The 16,778-nt window shown below is 52.7% G+C and overlaps 8 protein-coding genes across 8 annotated transcripts; 4 read left to right on the top strand and 4 right to left on the bottom strand.

Annotated features, from left to right (window-relative positions):
• Positions 1-812: 812 nt before the first annotated feature.
• On the top strand, positions 813-3,548 carry J4E93_009092 (uncharacterized protein; the record flags this gene model as incomplete). The annotated part of the gene is made up of 6 exons (XM_049346986.1): positions 813-1,255; positions 1,315-1,347; positions 1,403-2,726; positions 2,810-2,972; positions 3,095-3,113; positions 3,443-3,548. 6 exons carry the CDS (start codon positions 813-815, stop codon positions 3,546-3,548), a joined length of 2,088 nt encoding a protein of 695 aa, XP_049195941.1.
• Positions 3,549-5,357: 1,809 nt separating this feature from the next.
• On the top strand, positions 5,358-7,607 carry J4E93_009093 (uncharacterized protein; the record flags this gene model as incomplete). The annotated part of the gene is made up of 2 exons (XM_049346987.1): positions 5,358-5,984; positions 6,033-7,607. The coding sequence occupies 2 exons, from the start codon at positions 5,358-5,360 to the stop codon at positions 7,605-7,607; spliced, it is 2,202 nt and encodes a 733-aa protein (XP_049195942.1).
• A 416-nt stretch (positions 7,608-8,023) lies between these two features.
• J4E93_009094 (uncharacterized protein) lies at positions 8,024-8,915 on the top strand (the record flags this gene model as incomplete). Its single annotated transcript, XM_049346988.1, has 3 exons — positions 8,024-8,058; positions 8,107-8,793; positions 8,843-8,915. The coding sequence occupies 3 exons, from the start codon at positions 8,024-8,026 to the stop codon at positions 8,913-8,915; spliced, it is 795 nt and encodes a 264-aa protein (XP_049195943.1).
• A 465-nt stretch (positions 8,916-9,380) lies between these two features.
• On the top strand, positions 9,381-10,119 carry J4E93_009095 (uncharacterized protein; the record flags this gene model as incomplete). The annotated part of the gene is made up of 2 exons (XM_049346989.1): positions 9,381-9,412; positions 9,459-10,119. 2 exons carry the CDS (start codon positions 9,381-9,383, stop codon positions 10,117-10,119), a joined length of 693 nt encoding a protein of 230 aa, XP_049195944.1.
• Positions 10,120-10,424: 305 nt separating this feature from the next.
• Positions 10,425-11,685, bottom strand: J4E93_009096 (uncharacterized protein; the record flags this gene model as incomplete). The annotated part of the gene is made up of 3 exons (XM_049346990.1): positions 10,425-10,835; positions 10,888-11,449; positions 11,504-11,685. 3 exons carry the CDS (start codon positions 11,683-11,685, stop codon positions 10,425-10,427), a joined length of 1,155 nt encoding a protein of 384 aa, XP_049195945.1.
• A 757-nt stretch (positions 11,686-12,442) lies between these two features.
• On the bottom strand, positions 12,443-13,493 carry J4E93_009097 (uncharacterized protein; the record flags this gene model as incomplete). Its single annotated transcript, XM_049346991.1, has 2 exons — positions 12,443-13,237; positions 13,290-13,493. The coding sequence occupies 2 exons, from the start codon at positions 13,491-13,493 to the stop codon at positions 12,443-12,445; spliced, it is 999 nt and encodes a 332-aa protein (XP_049195946.1).
• A 437-nt stretch (positions 13,494-13,930) lies between these two features.
• On the bottom strand, positions 13,931-15,145 carry J4E93_009098 (uncharacterized protein; the record flags this gene model as incomplete). The annotated part of the gene is made up of 1 exon (XM_049346992.1): positions 13,931-15,145. One exon carries the CDS (start codon positions 15,143-15,145, stop codon positions 13,931-13,933), a length of 1,215 nt encoding a protein of 404 aa, XP_049195947.1.
• A 701-nt stretch (positions 15,146-15,846) lies between these two features.
• Positions 15,847-16,758, bottom strand: J4E93_009099 (uncharacterized protein; the record flags this gene model as incomplete). The annotated part of the gene is made up of 2 exons (XM_049346993.1): positions 15,847-16,597; positions 16,754-16,758. 2 exons carry the CDS (start codon positions 16,756-16,758, stop codon positions 15,847-15,849), a joined length of 756 nt encoding a protein of 251 aa, XP_049195948.1.
• Positions 16,759-16,778: the final 20 nt, after the last annotated feature.

Raw genomic sequence — 16,778 nt, forward strand, 5'->3', positions numbered from 1 at the left:
ATAGAAACGAATAAGAGTCCCACGGGGTTGTACACCAGTGCGGACTTGGGGACCTTGGCATGTGCGGACTCCAGCCAGTGGTGGCAATTGCCGCCTCCCAGTCGGTGGATAGGAGTTGCGACAGACAAAGAACTGGATGAAAGGTGGCTGAAGCGGAATCAGACCAGCCTGGTTGTTAAGGGTGCCCAAGACGCGGAATTCTGGTTGTACAACTTCACTGGCTTCTGCATGGGACATGTCGACGATATGTAAGGCGCCGAATTTGCGCCACACTTGCTGGCGCGTTTTGTACCTAGGTAGTATCAGAAAGCTTTGGACTGTATCTGGACTAATCAAGGCTATCCGAGTAGAATTTGAGCAATGCGATAAGTTCGTGCGTATGCACCAATTTGAAGTACCTATGTAGCCAAACAACTTGCTCACGAGTACAACAATCAGGCTTGAGCATAAGTGTAGAGCTCAGAAGAGTGTGTAAATAAGCCTCCTCTACGTTAAGCACGAATTCACTTCTTCGTTGCGCGTCGGCCCGTGGAGTTTGCTGGTGACAAGCCGAAACGGGTTAGAGTCATGACGTAATAGCAGCTCGGCCTAAACATTCTCGCAGTCGGCGCGCACTGCAGATACGCAACGGCCATTGCGGTGCCCTTGGCCAGTAGCAAATCGTCGCGCGAACGACTACACGAATTTAATGTCCCAGCTTGCTTGAAGTAGCACGAGGTTCTGGTATTCCAACGAAGCTTCTCAGATCAGCAATTGATCAACTCTGACGCGAACTTACCACCCCACGTCTACATACTCAGCCACCAATAGCGATGCCGAACCCTACAGATATTCCGTCCTTCGCCGCCTCGCAGCTCACCCTGCTCGATGCTGAGCTTCAAGCCGAGCTGTCCGAAACAAACGCGCTTCTCTCGTCACACACGCCTACCGCCCTCTCACGCGCCGGTCTCGCGATCCTGAACCTTAATATATCTTCTATACGGACAGGGCTGGGCGGCAAGACCGTGGTGGAGCTGGGATTGGATTCGGCAGTCGTGGCTAAAGGCGAGAAGCCAGATATCCCTGAGCATGGCATACGTGTGGGCGATATAGTCGCGGTTCAAGACCAGCCCAGCGGGAGCGCGAAGAAGACGGAAAAGAAAGAGCTCGAGAAGAAAGGCGCCTCCGGCGTCGTTCTGAGGGTACGTAGGGAGAATGTGGAAATTGTACTGGACAAAGAGGACGCAGATGTGCCTACTGGCGGCAAGCTATGGATGTTAGTTTACACATTGTGGGCGGCTGTGTCGGGCATACTGAGGCTGATGCATGTACTAGAGTCAAATTGGCGAACGACGTCACCTACAAGAGGTACGTCTTTGCTGAATGCACCGTTTCAACCTCTCCCTGAACTTATATATGATAGGATGAACCAAACGATGAATAGGCTACAGAAGCTCGGGGATCAAGAGTACACACCCTTCATGCGCGTACTCTTTGGACAGGCATCGCCTACGCCCCTACGTTCAGACCTGAACGATCCATCAAACCCCCTCCATAAGCTCGAGTGGAACGATCCATCTCTCAATGACAGCCAACAAGAGGCTATCAGATTTGCGCTAGCTTCCCGAGAGGTTGCGCTGATCCATGGCCCACCAGGCACAGGCAAGACGCACACCCTGATTGAGCTTATTCTCCAATTACTCAAACAGAAGCTTCGCCTGCTGGTATGCGGTCCATCGAACATATCCGTAGACAACATTGTCGAGCGTCTAGCATCTCACAAGGTACCTATGGTGCGCCTCGGGCACCCAGCACGCCTCTTACCATCTGTCTTAAATCATTCTCTCGACGTTCTCACACGAACGTCAGAAGCAGCCGCCTTAGTCCAGGACGTTCGTAAAGAAATGGACGACAAACAATCTTCTATCCGTAAGACGCGCAACGCCAAAGAGCGCCGTCAGATCTATACCGAGCTGAAGGAGCTCCGACAAGAGTACAGAGAGCGAGAAAAAGGATGTGTAAATAATCTAGTGACCGGCAGTAAGGTCGTTCTTGCGACGCTGCATGGCGCGGGCGGCTTCCATCTAAAAGGCCAGGAGTTCGACGTTGTCATCGTAGATGAGGCCAGTCAGGCTTTGGAGGCTCAATGCTGGGTGCCTTTACTGTGGGTCAAGGCAAGTAAGCTGGTGTTGGCCGGCGACCACCTCCAATTACCACCCACTATCAAGTCTCTCAACTCGAAACAAACAAAAGCGGCCAAGAAGGAAGCCAGCAAGAGTGACGATAGCGCGGAGAAACCCGCTGGCAAGCTGATTACCGGCATGACGCTCGAAACAACTCTTTTCGACAGGCTACTTTCTCTACATGGGCCGTCGATCAAGCGGATGCTAACGACGCAATATCGCATGCATGAGAAGATAATGCGATTTCCATCGGATGAACTATATGATTCGAAACTTATCGCAGCAGACTTTGTCAAGGACCGTTTACTGAAAGACCTGAAGTACGACGTTGAAGAGACTGAAGATACACAAGAGCCGCTCGTCTTCTGGGACACTCAAGGCGGTGACTTTCCTGAGAAGATCGAAGACGAGGGTGTGATAGGCAAGGGCGGGAAAGGCATGAGTCTTGGCGATAGCAAATCTAATGAAGCAGAAGCGGCGTTGGTGAAGATGCATGTCGCGAATCTGATCAAAGCCGGCGTTAAAGCGGAAGACATCGCGGTGGTTACGCCATACAATGCACAGGTACGCGTCTCTCCACCCTGCCCATCATGCGTGTGCAATGCGCGTCAACTTTGTATTGTGGGGTTCAACGTTAACAATGGTAGCTCGCATTGCTTGCTGGAATGCTCAAAGAGGCGTATCCTGGTATCGAACTAGGATCCGTGGATGGCTTCCAAGGCCGCGAGAAGGAAGCCGTCATTGTCAGCACAGTACGGAGCAATCCAGAGCATGAGGTCGGCTTCTTGGGCGAGAAGAGACGGCTCAACGGTACGTCAGCTCCTACTCTGCCGACTCGCAGCAATATCTACGCATGAACACGTGGCTGCAGGTGCTAATGAAGGGCGCAGTTGCAATGACACGCCCAAAGCGACATCTTTGTGTGATCGGAGACTCAGACACAATAAGCAAGTACGTACCCTCTTCGTTCCCAATTCATGTCCCCAGCATCACTGCCCTTCCTTGTTGGGCGTATAGCCGATACCTCATCGTCATCGCGGAGTCGCGGCCTTCGGTCATACCCGAGAACGTGGGCGTCGGGATGTGGTCTTTGCGAACAAGCAAATCTGAAACCCGCGTAACTCGAAACTGCCGTGACACGCCCCCTTGCTTTGTCACACGGGAACCCTTCGTCACCCACACCGAGACCAGTCCCTCGGCACCCTGCTATACGGCGGAGGATTCTATACGCTCATCACACCACAGCGCCATGCATTGTTGCTGACTTGATTGATTCACAGGGGCTCCAAGTTTCTAAAAGCCTGGATGCAGCATCTAGAAGACCACGCCGATCTCAGGTATCCCAACTTGGCAGACGTCTACGTGGACCAAGAAAACGGCGGATGAGGGGTGTAAGCAAGCGAGGCTGTAACACATGCGCTGTCACGGGCTCCCAAACAAACAATGTCGGAGTTGTGGTTCGCTACTACATGTTGGAGTGGTGTGGGGAGGACATGGTCTCAGCGCTATGGTTTGGTTCGCAAGCGAAGCGCGATACTGCAGCCATGGTATGCGGCGTGATTTTAGCTGCAGTAGTCCCGCGTCAAGGTCGCGAGTCGAGACAGCTCGCGCCAAAACACCTACATACGCCGAATGTCATCGCAAAAGTGGCATGCGGCATGAGACTACGGTGGTAAGACGGCGAAGCATGGCTTGCATGCGTTTATATGCGCAAAAGAGAAACGAGAAGGGCCAGAAGAGCACGCAGAATAGACAGCGAGTAATGCGCTCATTCTCTCAAACTCTTTATGCTGAACGGTGTCGTGCAGGATAAAGTGTGTGTGGTGGCGAGTCGTGACCATCAATACATGGCGCAATACTATCGAGCAATCAGCGCAGGCCGGAAACTTCATCAAAACGGCGCCCAGCGCTTGCGACGTCGCTTCTGTCAACGTTTTTCGAGACCCTTCGGCTACCGTCGACCAGCCTCCCCTATTTATCATCTTTACCTCAACGTACATCGTCAACACGTAACGCGTGCAGTAGAGTACCAAACAGTCGTGATAGACGGTGTGGTGTGGGCCAGAGCAATGAGCCCCAATCAGGCCGTCGTCGGAGTTAGTCCGCGGACAGCCTCAAACGCGTTAATGCAGGCTGGAGCAAGGATTCCTGTTAGTCTGCACGGCCGAGGGTCCATGACATGACATGCGTCCTGGCGACCCCATGTCTTCTCGCGCTCAGACCTGACGCGACAAGAGGAGGGTTCGTGGAACGCCTCGGTCAGTGCTGCAAGCCGCTATTTGCAGACGCAGAAGGATTAGCTCTGCGACGGCTTTACTGGGATTTGAGATGGCGGTTCTGGACGAGTGGTAAGTTTGAGAGGCCGACAGGGAAGCTGAGGTCCAAGACGTGTTAGCCGCATGTTTCAGAAGGGCTGAAGAGGACAGTGGCCGAGCGCGCCTGCGCGTGCCGTGCAGCCAACGAACGTATCGATTGCAACAGTCCGCTTTGGCGAAAACATGCAGCTGTACTGGACGCAAAACCCCACAGCCCCATCGCCAACAACCTGCACGTCGTTCGTTCGCGCAGTGGTCCGACTTGTTGGCCTCTCATGCAACGCTTGTGCAGCAGCGATCAGGCCTTTATTTGTTGCTGCAGCCCCCCAGCCCCCGTTGTGTTGTGGTCAAAGGTAATGCCGGTCATACTGCTTGATTCGCAAATGCGCCATCAATAATAGCCTCCTCCTTCCCGCCGCGCCCCCCATCCGACTGACCCTCCCCACTCTATTGGCACCCTTGTCCAAAGGGTACATGACGCTCTCGGTCTGATACATAGACCCTAAGAACGCCGCCCCCGTCCTTTTGCTGCTCTTCTCGTTACGTCGTCCGTGGCACGTCTCTCTATTGTTTAACCTCGTCGCTCTTTCTGATCGAGTTCGCTTCTTTCGAGTCTTGGGGGCTATCGTTGTTAATTCCTTATTGCCTATTCTTGCCTTGCATCTATTTTCGGAGGAGGGACGTTTGCCGCGCTTGTCGCTCCGGTCCGCCTTTGCTTTGCTTCTTACCCATCAACTGTTTTCGCAACATCGGTGATGGTAGTCGAGATCCTCACGCTCGCTGGGTCATCCCGGTAAACCTCGCCTAAGCGCAATTTCCAGAACTCGTCCGCAGAAGCGCATTCGCCAACACTCGGAATCCAAAACATCGCAGCATCCATATGCTTCAAAGAGAAGGCTTTGTCGTCGCCGATATGAGTGCGTCGACACCCTCGCCCTCGCCTTTGTCGCGCTCCAGCTGGAAGGCTGAGGCTATCAGAAGAGGGAACTTAAAAATTAGCGGGCCGATCCCTATTACCGAGGATGTGCCGTTGAATGAAGAGGAAGAGAAGGAGTACGCGGAAAATGGCGCGCTGGACCGGACACTGCAGCCGCAGGACGCGCCAGAAGAGCAGTATGAAAGGCCGCAAACCCCGCCAAGACCACTTCAGTCTCCTCCGCCTGTGCCTGAACAGCATATGTCAGCCTTGCGATCAAATCCCGTGGGAGAGCAGCAGCCGCAGCGCGATTCGGCTGTTCCCGAGCGCCCGATTTCCTCGAGATCCCCACCAAAAGTGCGACACTTGGACGAAGGACAGCGCGAAAGTACTGTGCCATCGTCTTCGATCGCTTCCCCGTCGCCGTTTCGCTCAACGCCAGAGAGCGCCGGTAAAAATGCGCAGAAGAAGAATAAGCGCAAGAGCGGCCTCCGAAATGTATTCCGGAAGATGTTCGGGCGCAAAGGCCCGGACCGAGCGGATGATCTGGAAGAAGAGCCAATGCAGCGTGGTCACAGCTACCACCACAGTGTAAGTCTTTCTAGAACAGCGTGACGAATGCAATCTGACGACGAACAGGACACTACCATGCTGAGATCAACACCGCCAAGAGAACCAAGGACACCCCCGTCCAATCCTCGGATATCTGATCTGCCGGTGGAGGAACTACAGCCATTACATCCGCTAGGCCAACATCTCCCGTACCCCATGAACGTGAATGCGCCGCCGGCAAGTCCACCGAAAGAGTACCTTACATTCGATGTGGACAGGCCGGATCTCGGTCGCCGAAGAGCCACGCTGCCCACTGTACCAAGTGCCATTACTCATCGACACAGTTTCGACGAGCCTCGTGAGAAGCTGGCAGCGTGGGACGAACAGGCTGAGGAAGATGAGATGTCTCCCGGTATCGGTATCGCTCTGTCCAGCCCAACTCAAACGGTGACGTCCAAACACGACAGACGGAGATCGAGAAGCGCAGATGCTCTTCACAGTCTCGCGAAAGAGCGCGCCTCGACGGAGAGAGGCAGGAGTGCGGAGATCAAGTTCTGGAGAGAGAGCTACATGTCCGGCAGCATCTATAGTCGACCGCAAACAGCGAAGACTGTAGAGACGGTCCGCACCGTGCCGATGCAAGAGCCCATGATCCGGGAACCAGACAACGAGTCGTTCAACGAGATGAGCGCGACGCTCGTCCAAGCGGACGAATCGCAGACCGCAACACCGATAACAGAAGAGCCGAACCGAGAGCAAGAACGTAGTGTTCAGCCCCCGGTCTCAGCCTTCAACTTCGGTGACCTGAAGAATGCGTTGTTCGGACCCAAAGAGGAAACCATCCCAGAATCACCGCAAGTCCGAAGCATCTCGCCGCCGCCTCCGCCGCCAGCGAAGAGTCAACATCGCATACCCATCGAGGATCGCGTTCAAGATCTTGAATCCAGGTACTCTAATCTCGAAACACTCACCCGCCGGATGTCATCCCGTAACAACCGACAAACCATCATCCTCGAAAACGCACCTCGCAACCTGCGATCAAGGAATCGGAGTTCGTCCGCATCTGCATCGCGCTCTCACTCGAGATCAGCACCGAGCATTCATCAAGAGCTCATCGTCCAATCAAGTAGCGAGACCCTTGAGCCTGAGCCTGCGCCTGGCTCTCCAACGCTAGCCGTGCCTCCCGTTCCAAACACCGGAAGTAACGAGGAGAATGCGCGAGCGCTGCGCAACGTCTATGAGGCGCTCAGACATGAGAGGAGCGCGAGGAAGGCCCTGGAACAGCAGGTTCGCACTCTTCAGCACGATGTCTCAGACTTGCATGCCCTTGTGAACAAGCTCATTGTTTCGGCGACTGCTACATCGCCATCGTATCCTACTCCTTCGCCCGACACCTTGATCATCTCGCGTGAAGGCGACCAGCGAATAAGCTGCTCCACACCGCGAGCTCCAGCGCACGACCGGAATGTCGTATACGGCCAGCAGAGCCACGACAGGAACCAGCGATGGGCCAACGACGACGCGAGCGTCTACTCTGAAGACCTGGCCCGCAAGCCGAGCTACGACGATGTCTCGCCAGAAGTATGGGCCACGCCGAAAGAAGAAGGTTTCGATGGGAGTGGGTTCTTTCATGGCGATGACCGGGTAGGAGCGTATGCTTGAGGGCTTTTAGGTCGCTTGATGCGGTCTTGAGACGTGGAATGATTGGTAAGGTTTTCTTTCCTTCTGGATACGGCCGGGCATGGCATGACCTTTTGGATGTTTGTAAGATACCCAGCGTGCGCGTTGTTATGGCGCGCGCTTCTGTCGTTGAGCGATTTATTATTTCTTGTGTCTATTGTTTGGTTAGCGAGCGAGCGTATTGAAATGCATCCATTGTTGATCATCCGTGTAAAGATCGTCCGTCGTAGGCGTAACAGTGCCGGTGCAGGTGATGAGGTGAGTGGCCACGGAAGGCGCGACATGCTCTCTCTCACTTTGCGGCACCTGGACTCATGACTTCCCAAAGTTCCTAGTACCACACAGTTTCCTCTTTCCAACAACCATTCGCATACTGTAAGTGAGCTACAGGACTCACAATGGTACGGAGGGGTTTCGCAGCGGACGCTGCCTTGTAAGTACGATTCAGAGTTGCATACGTCAACGAATTGACAATGAGCAGTACGAACGAGAAAATGATCACCTTCAAAGTTGGTCATGGAGGCAAGGCCGTGTTCCTGGTTCCTGAGGACCGCATCCGTGCCTCGTCCGAGTTCGTCGACGCAGCGATGAGGGGACCATGGCAAGAATCGCAAGAGCGTGTCATCACCCTGCCCGAGTTTGACAGGCATACCTTTGGTATCTACTTTCAGTGGCTTGTTACAGGCGTCATCCACAGCAAACCCAGTCCCACCGATGGAGAAGACCAGTTAGCTGAGCTCACGAAAGACTTATACCGGGAAATCCTTGGACTACCTCAATTGTTTGATCTGGGTCACTTCTTAATCGACGCTGACTTTAGAGACACTCTTAGCGATATTCTCACACAATGCGCTAGCGATATTCGGGGATTGTCAATCATGTTCCCGCCCATTTACGGTTCGAGGTTCTACGAAAACACACCAGAAGGCTCGCCAACTAGAAAGCTTGTCGCAGATCTTGTTGCCGAGTGCATTGAACAATACCAGCCCAAGGGGCTCGGATTGAATCAAGACACTGTGCATTCTGACTACATCATGGATCTTCTTCTTGCCGTGTCTGACAGGCTTGGTTCTCGGTTTACTAAGTCACCACTGCGTGGCTGGCAGACGAGCTGCAAGTATCACTGTCACGGCGACGAGAAGCCTTGCTACAGGAAGAAAGTCGGCACGTATGTAATATCCTCTGCTCACGCAATGATCACAGCTGAATAGGTCTAGGTCTCGCACTATCCCAACGAAGCGCCCAGCTCCCAACGACACACAGTCACCAGACGCAAAGCGACGTGCTTGAGAATGGACTATATATGCTGTGGAATTGTGTCAATGGCACACGGCCTGCTTCGACTGACGAGGTTCGGGCGTGACTGGATGCCTAGTGTGGGTCGTATGGAAGGAGAAGGATGCCACACGCATCATGATACATAAGAGAGACCTCAGGATATATGCTGCACCTAGTTCAAAAATGCAAATGAGCATAAGTCTGTGTACTCGAGCGACAAGCTTGAAGTGGTTCACCATGCGGATGTTAGGGTGAGGTGAGAGAAGCCGGGTGCTCTTTCCATTCTTCACGAGAGTCTGTGTACAACACGTCATCCACTTCACGTAGCTGCCTCATTCCGTATCTCACCGTTCTCAGAACCAGAGCTTTTCCAAACTCTCTCGGAACTTTCGTCTTGCATCACCACTTTCTGCCCTTGCACACGTTATTATCGCATTTCCGTCGCCTCGCTCGCACGCGCAGCGCTTTACGGCCACGATGCCGCTTTACCCTGAGAGCAAACTGCTAGAGTAAGTACAACGTGCGCCTTTCGTGAACGCTACTAACATTAAACAGCATGGGGACCCAGGTCGTCAGCATCAGCGTTGGCAAAAAACCCGACCACGAAGATTTCACGGTTCACGAGTGGCTCATCCGAGAATCATCAACCCTAATCCATGCGACCTTGCTATCGGATCAAAGCGAACGCAAAGAACGAAAGATCTCTCTCCCGGACTACAAGCCGAAAGACTTCAAGATCTACATGCAATGGCTCTACACCGAACGCGTCCTCATGGAATCCGGGCTCGACGATGATACACAGATGAATGCCAACTGTCAGAGTTTGATCAAGGGCTACCTTCTTGGTTGTCACCTCGGCGACGAGATGTACAGAGACACAATAATGGATTTCTTACTCGAATGGAATTACCAAATATGTACCTACTACTGCCAACGGCCGATCTTTGAAAACGTCAAAACCGTGTTCGACAGCACAGAGCTCGGCGATCCACTTCGAAAATTCATGGTAGACTTCACTGTCTGGAACGCAAGCCATGATTTCTGGGTCAAGAACTATGAGGACTTTCCCGAACACTTTGTCGCAATGGTTTCGATCGGCCACTCTTCCCGCTCTCACTACGGCGGCGATCCTCCCATCTCCTGCGTGAAGAAGAGACCTTGCTTGTACCACTGCCATACAGACGAGACTTGCTACAAGAAGAGGTTGGATAGGTAAAATAACCATTCCTCCTTCTAGTCTCATTTCCTAATATGTATGAACAGAATTGGAAGCGATACCTCCTTTCCCTTCTTAGAGGAGGACATCTAGTCTCGGAAGTGGACACCCTACTAGAGATTGCTCTAGGGTGCGGAGGGAGAAGAAGGCCGGGAACAACTCGTTATTTCAGCAGACTGTGAGGTTTTTCAGAATGTAATACATTAACAATTATGTACCTAAAAGACTCGCTGATACGCTTGCAACACATCTAAGTCATTCATCAAACATTCCACACATATCATACAGCATCATCCACCCTTCCCTTAGTTAACATGGGGAATGTAAGTAGGACCCCTACCCGCCTCAAACGCAGGTCCAGCAGGTCCATCAACGTAAGCAGTATCGTGGTCGGCAACATAAGCAGCATTGGGATTGGCAATGTAAGCGCTATCCCTCATGCTCTCGCTGTACCTAGCCTCCTTGACAACCTCCTGCCTCTGGCCGTCCTTGCGGCCGAAGCTCCAGGCGCCGAGCAGAACAAGAGCGAAGATACCGAGGTCGCATAGCTCGCCGAAGATGATGAAGAGGAAGGCGAGGGCCTGGTTGGTGGTGCGCGAGTAGTTGTTTGTGTTGCGGTAGATGAGGACGAGCTGGGCGATGGAGAAGGCGTTGCGGACCCAGACGATGGGGGTGACGAGCATGACGAAGCGGGTGAGGGCTGACTTGGAGCGGTTCTATGGTTCGTCAGTACATGCTTTTGCACAATAGGAAGGGGGTTGAACTTACACCGACAACACCGTTCTTCTTGATACCAATCCAGCACAGAATAGCCTCGAGTGTCGCACTTGTCGACGCAGCGATGACAGTAGCTACGTAGACAACATACAACGTCCTCACCATATAGTCAACAGCAATCAAACTCGGGTACGCCAACGCCGAGTTTCCGCTGCCACGGCGCGCAAGACCAACAGCCCAGCTAGCAAAGCCAAGAGCAAGGATAGCCAACATCCAGAAGCCGTTCAAGGCCCAAGACAAAACACCAGGCTCCTTAATACCAGTGCCGTTGTTCTGAACGTGGTTGGCGTGGATCCAGATGGCGCCGACGATGCAGGCGTTCATGATGATCATGGCGCCCTGGTAGGTGAAGGAGAGGATGGAGATGATCTTTCCATACTTGATGGCGTCGTTGTTGCCGAAGGGCTCGGTGTATTGGGGGTAGGCGTAGGCGGAAGTGATGTAGAAGGGGGAGGGGAGGCGGGATTGGAGGGCTACGATGGAGGATTGCGCGGCGTAGGCGATCATGAGGGTGGTGAGACCCGTGATGAGGAAGAGTTGTGTGCCAGTGGAACTATTGTGTGTTAATTAACTTGGTATTGGACAGAAGGGTGATTGCTTGGTGTACCTGTGCCTGTTCAGAGTTGACCTGTTAAACTTCTTGAATGTACGGGGACGTCCAGGGCCGCCGACGAGCTGGCGACCGAACAACGCAAGAGCGGCCAGGATAAGGATGATGGAGCCGCCTGCTGTAACGACATGGAGGGCAAAAATACCCTGGACGGTGGAGGTGGTGTTGGTGATGGCCATTGTGCGTGTTCGGTGGATGTGCAGGACAGCACCCTTTGAGATTGAGTGATGAAATTGATTACTATACTGATGATACTCCACCAACATGCAAACACGAGGGTCTTTATCATATCAACCAAACCTATGCGGTCATACCTCACGAGCCCAGACCATGACGATGCCTTGCGATGAACTGCTGTCAAACTTTACCAACGTTGACGCGCATCGAGACCAACAGCACTCTGGCCTGGAATTAGCCATGTGACTAACTGTGGCCTCTGCGAAGATCGAGCAATGAAAGGGTTCGGTGCGAGTCGCGACGTTGAAATGAGCTTGGGTGAATGACGTTTAGCGGCGCGCGGAGAGTAGCGGAATGACGTTGCGCGTCGCTAGCAGAAGCAACATGGCCGTCGCAGCCGGTTGCTTTTTCGTTTTGCGTGAACGATTATTTGAGATGTTTGGCTTGGACCGCCGAAGATCGTCGCAGTCATGGTAGTGCCATCGTGGAGGTGGGAGCGCGGGAGATGTGTTCGCTGGCGTGATGATCTGCCCAGGGGTGTTCTTGTTTGTGAGCTCGACGGTGACGCGCTAGCGGTCGGGAACGTGATGTGCCATTGCCAAGTGGGCTCTGCAGCAGGATTTTTCGAGACTTTCAAGAACACGACGATGATAATGAAAGCGGTCGCGCATCGAACGCACGAGGGTAGAGCCGAGGTCAGGAAGGAAGTCTATCAGGATGGATCATGGACTGGATGATGGCTCCTCATCTCGCAGCCTATCAATCGCTTTTCCCAACCCCCACAACCCTCCCACTGCCTCGGAGTCCCAGCTCTTCAGGCGTCATAAACCTCCGCACGGCCTCAATGTCATTTCCGCCCCAAGCACCCTTCCCACTGCTGCGCTTTCCGTGTTGTGCTGTTTCATACTCATCTTTGTGCCATCCACACCCAAATATGCAAAACATGCACACAACAACGAACAATGCCATAACTGCGAGAATAAAGATGAACAGAGACCAGATACCGGAACTAAGCCAGGTTACAAACGACGCAGAAGCCGAATTGACAACATGAGTTGCTGTACCCTTCTTGCCATTGTCGTCCCAATCATGAAACCACATCGCTGTCTTTTGTATGCGCTTGCCGTTTATGCTTGACTGTGAGCGCGGGATGAGTGTAGCGCGGATAATCTCATATGCGCTTGCCGGGTCACCAGCGGACAGCAGGGGACGCTGCAGAAGGACGAGTTCAAGGATCTTCTGCTCTTTCCTGTCCATAACAATTGTGAGATCCGGAGAAGTCAGATCAGTCCACAATTGCATGATATCGAAATGCAACACCAATGCGTCGGAGTCTTTGACGTGGCGCAGGGAGTAGGCGTATGAAGCGCCAAAGTAAGCGCCCCCAAGATTGTCGAGTTGATCGGATGCGACGAGCTTGTCGAGATCATCTTTCGACGTGTCCAACAAGACTTGGTTCACGTATACTTTCGGTAGAATCTTAGAGTCTCCTAAAAGTGGGGCATTGTTGATGCTTAGATGCGCTGAGTCGTAGGGAAGGGAGATGTTCAGAAGCTGGGGCACGTTAGCGGGTGATCTGGTCTCCTTCACAGTCGGGATGATTCACCAGAGCGTTATCGTCTTTTCTCTGAGCCCATGGCGCATCGTTGCCTTTTGATGTGTCTTGGTATAGGAAAGGGCACCCAACACATGGGATCTTGGCTATCACGTTGTAGCCCTCCGCAACTGTCGTAATTTCCGGTGCGACTTCAGCAGCTCCGCATCGCGCAAACGCGAGAATCGCAGCGAAAGGCGCTATCCGGAATATCATGATAAGAGGTACGATGATGAATTGTAGTAGGGTCACCCGTGTTGACACGTTTGAGGTTATGTGGCTGGGTTTGTATGTAAGCTGGGGGCGGGTGGGGCGGCTTCCATGGGTCATGTGAAGTCGCGAGCTAGCGTGTTTGGAATACGAGATGCAGCACTTACATCGCTCCCAGTCTTCACAGAAGTAAGACTTTGTTTGCCAATCGAATTTGCAGCAACATCGAGATATGAGGTTCTGTGTCAGGCATGATTATAAAGAACCAATGTACAGCACAACTCGTTCCTTGTGCATCAGAGGTACCTAGGTATTTATTCACATGATGTATAGCCCAAAATCAACCATGTATACGCTCAGCCCAATAACAACCCAATCGCACTACGCCTCGCATCTCTTCGCTCGACGCCCAGATTTATCGGTTTTGCATGTCGTGTTGAATTTTATACAGTCTCCTGGCATTCAACGCCATTCTCTCTCATCAACAACCCCATGATTTCGTTGTCATCGTGACCGTCGTATATGCCATACTGCGCTCCTTCAAGTACTTTACTGGGAGCCTCCAAATAATCTTCTGCCACCTCATCTGCTGTATCGATGAACTCAGCTTCAACCCTCTTCGACAAAGCGTCTCGGATCGTCTTACACGCGGAAAGAGCCTCCTTTGCTTCTTTGTCCTCCAGATGTTCTTCGATATCGGCGAGCTTCTTGAGGATTTGGGCGCGGTTTGTGGTCGGACTTTGTAAGCCAAGCCTAGGATCCAGCGTACAATGACTGGCAACCGCTAGAGCGCCAATCTCGATGATTTGTCTGCTTCGTGCAAGTTCGTCAGGTCGTGTCATATGCCGGATGACCGGGTTTTCCGAGCGAAATGCAACATCTGCCATGCCGGCACTGTTGTGGACAATGCCATGTTTCAGATCCCGGCGATCTCTCATCTCGTTCAGCGGCGTACCGATGGGAGTGGAGAACATGTCGCCGACGAATGTATCGTTGTACGTATAGTACGGTATGCTTGTTGGATTGAGTGGCCTTCCTCTCGGTGCAGGACCTTGACTCACACTCCTTCCATGTTGGAAGTGCGCGGCATGCCTTCTCTTGTGTTCTGGTGTAGCTGATCTCGCACGCGGTGCTTGGAGCCGAACGAAAGTGGGATTGGGGATGCTGTTGGCTGCGGCAATGCGATCTGTATCGCCAGTGCTCAAAGATCGACGACGACCGTAGCCTTGCGATGGCTGTCCTGAGTGGAGGTAGGCATAGTTTGTTTGACATCGCATAGGCCGAGGACGATCGTTGAGGTCTGGATCATCAGTTGTTGTTGGGAAGGCTCGTTGCAGATCTAGCGGGTAGGGATGGGGTGTACTTGGTCCAGGAGTCGGGTATGCCGCGGCGTTTTGGCCGAAGTCGTAATTTGAGAAGTCGGGAGTCGAAGTTGTGGAGGTGTTTGATGAGTCAACAGCTGCAAAAGCACCATCTCCATATGTAAGACCGATGTCATCGAGTATATCGCTGTTGTTCGTCGAGAAGATAGGCTGCCCTGAGCCATCTAATCCGAATAATTCGTTAAAGTCGGCTTGAGAGAGTTGTTGCTCCTCGTCCATCGATGGAAGAAACAGATCGGCGGCTGTGTGACTGAGTGGCGTGTTTGGCTGAGACATTCTGTAGGTTCCCAGTAGGATTGCAGTACTAAGTAAAGCGCGTATTGTTACCGAGATCCGTGGCTCTGTCGATACGGGAAGGATGTTACACAGGAAATGGGAGGCTGCGTAAACGATGTCTAGATATAATTACTGTTTGGTCCTTCCGTTGGCCTGAGCTGAAACAGGTAGACGCGGTGAGTTTGGTGAGCATAGATGGTGGCGCTGGAGTAGGCCAATGGCGGATGCCTACGTTGAGTACGTGGTCAATAGGCAAACATCGCTCCTGTGCATACAGTCAGTGCTCAGGCTCGTTTCGCGTAATCCTTGGCTATCTTGTCATAGGAGGACTATTTGCTGTAATGGGAAGTAGAGAATTAGTTGCCACATGCTCAAGACATTTGTCAGAAGTTGATTTCCCGGTCAGCTGCACTGCGCATCCACTGTCTCGCAACAGTGTTGCAGATCCGAAGGGCATCTGAAGACTCTGTATGAGACAATTCACCGAATGTCTCTTTTGGGTTAACACCCTTTGTTGTCGAAGATTCAGGTCATCTAAATTCGTTAAGACATTTAGGTCATCCCCTCATGAACGAGTTCCCGCTACTGGTCGGCCCCGGAGACCCCACAGTAGGGCACAATGGATGGCAGTCCTTCCCAAAGGCGATATCGTACATCTGTGTTATACAAGAGAATGCGGCTCTGCAGACTCAAAGACGTGCTCACTCCTTCTTGCTCTCACCGTTCTTTCCCTTCTTCTTGTCCCAATTCCAAACCTCCCAAATCTGTTCAAATATCATGTCGCCATAACTCTTTCCCTCTTCGATCGCCTTCTTTTCTTCCTCCAATCGCCGCTCCTTCCAGCCCTCCTCCTCATCGCCCATCCACAGCTTCCCAAGTATACTCTTTTCTTGCCCTTCTTTCCGCTCCAGTGTCCTTCGACTCTTTTCCCTTTCCTCTTGCAATACCTTCTGCATCTCCTTTGCGCGTTCGGTCGGCAGATCCATTGCTCGCATCGGACTGAGATTCTGTACGAGGCCGCGGCCTGTTCGTAGTGTGATGAGATGATCGGCGGAGAGGTAGAAGCCGATACCTAGAGAGAACGTGTAGAGGTCTAGTTTTCGTGGTGGGAGTATGGCTATTATTGGACATATTACGAGGCCGCCAATGGCTAGATTGCGTGTTATGCGCTGGTAGCGGGCTTGTTGTTCGAGGGCGAGGCGCTCTTCTGGTGGGATGGGCATATTTTGTACGGGGTTCGGTGTCGCCATGCTGGAGAACGTGTTCGCGCAGTCGATGTTGGAAATACAGTGGGTGTCGGAGCCGATGAATTGCGCGTGTATGCGTTCGAGCAGACAGAGTGAAGGGGTGATGTCAGGGTCGTTCGGTGGTCGCAATGTCAAAAAGTTCAATGATGCAAAGACGGCGGCTAGCTCCCGCCTCGGCTGCAGCTTCCCCTTCGGAGCGGAGGTGCTGCGGAGATCTGGAGCCACGCGAGCAGCACTCAGTGCACAGGGTGACTCGGGTTTAATTGCTGATGATTCAAATGCGCCTATTGATATGCTGTTCTCGCCTTCCCATGTCCGTTACGCCGTTGTCCCCATTCCACCCAAATCATGCATGACCGACCTCATAAACACGCGCAAATCTCTCG

Source organism: Alternaria ventricosa, assembly GCF_023758065.1.
Source record: "Alternaria ventricosa strain BMP 2768 chromosome Unknown scaffold_19, whole genome shotgun sequence".
NCBI lineage: Eukaryota > Fungi > Ascomycota > Dothideomycetes > Pleosporales > Pleosporaceae > Alternaria > Alternaria ventricosa.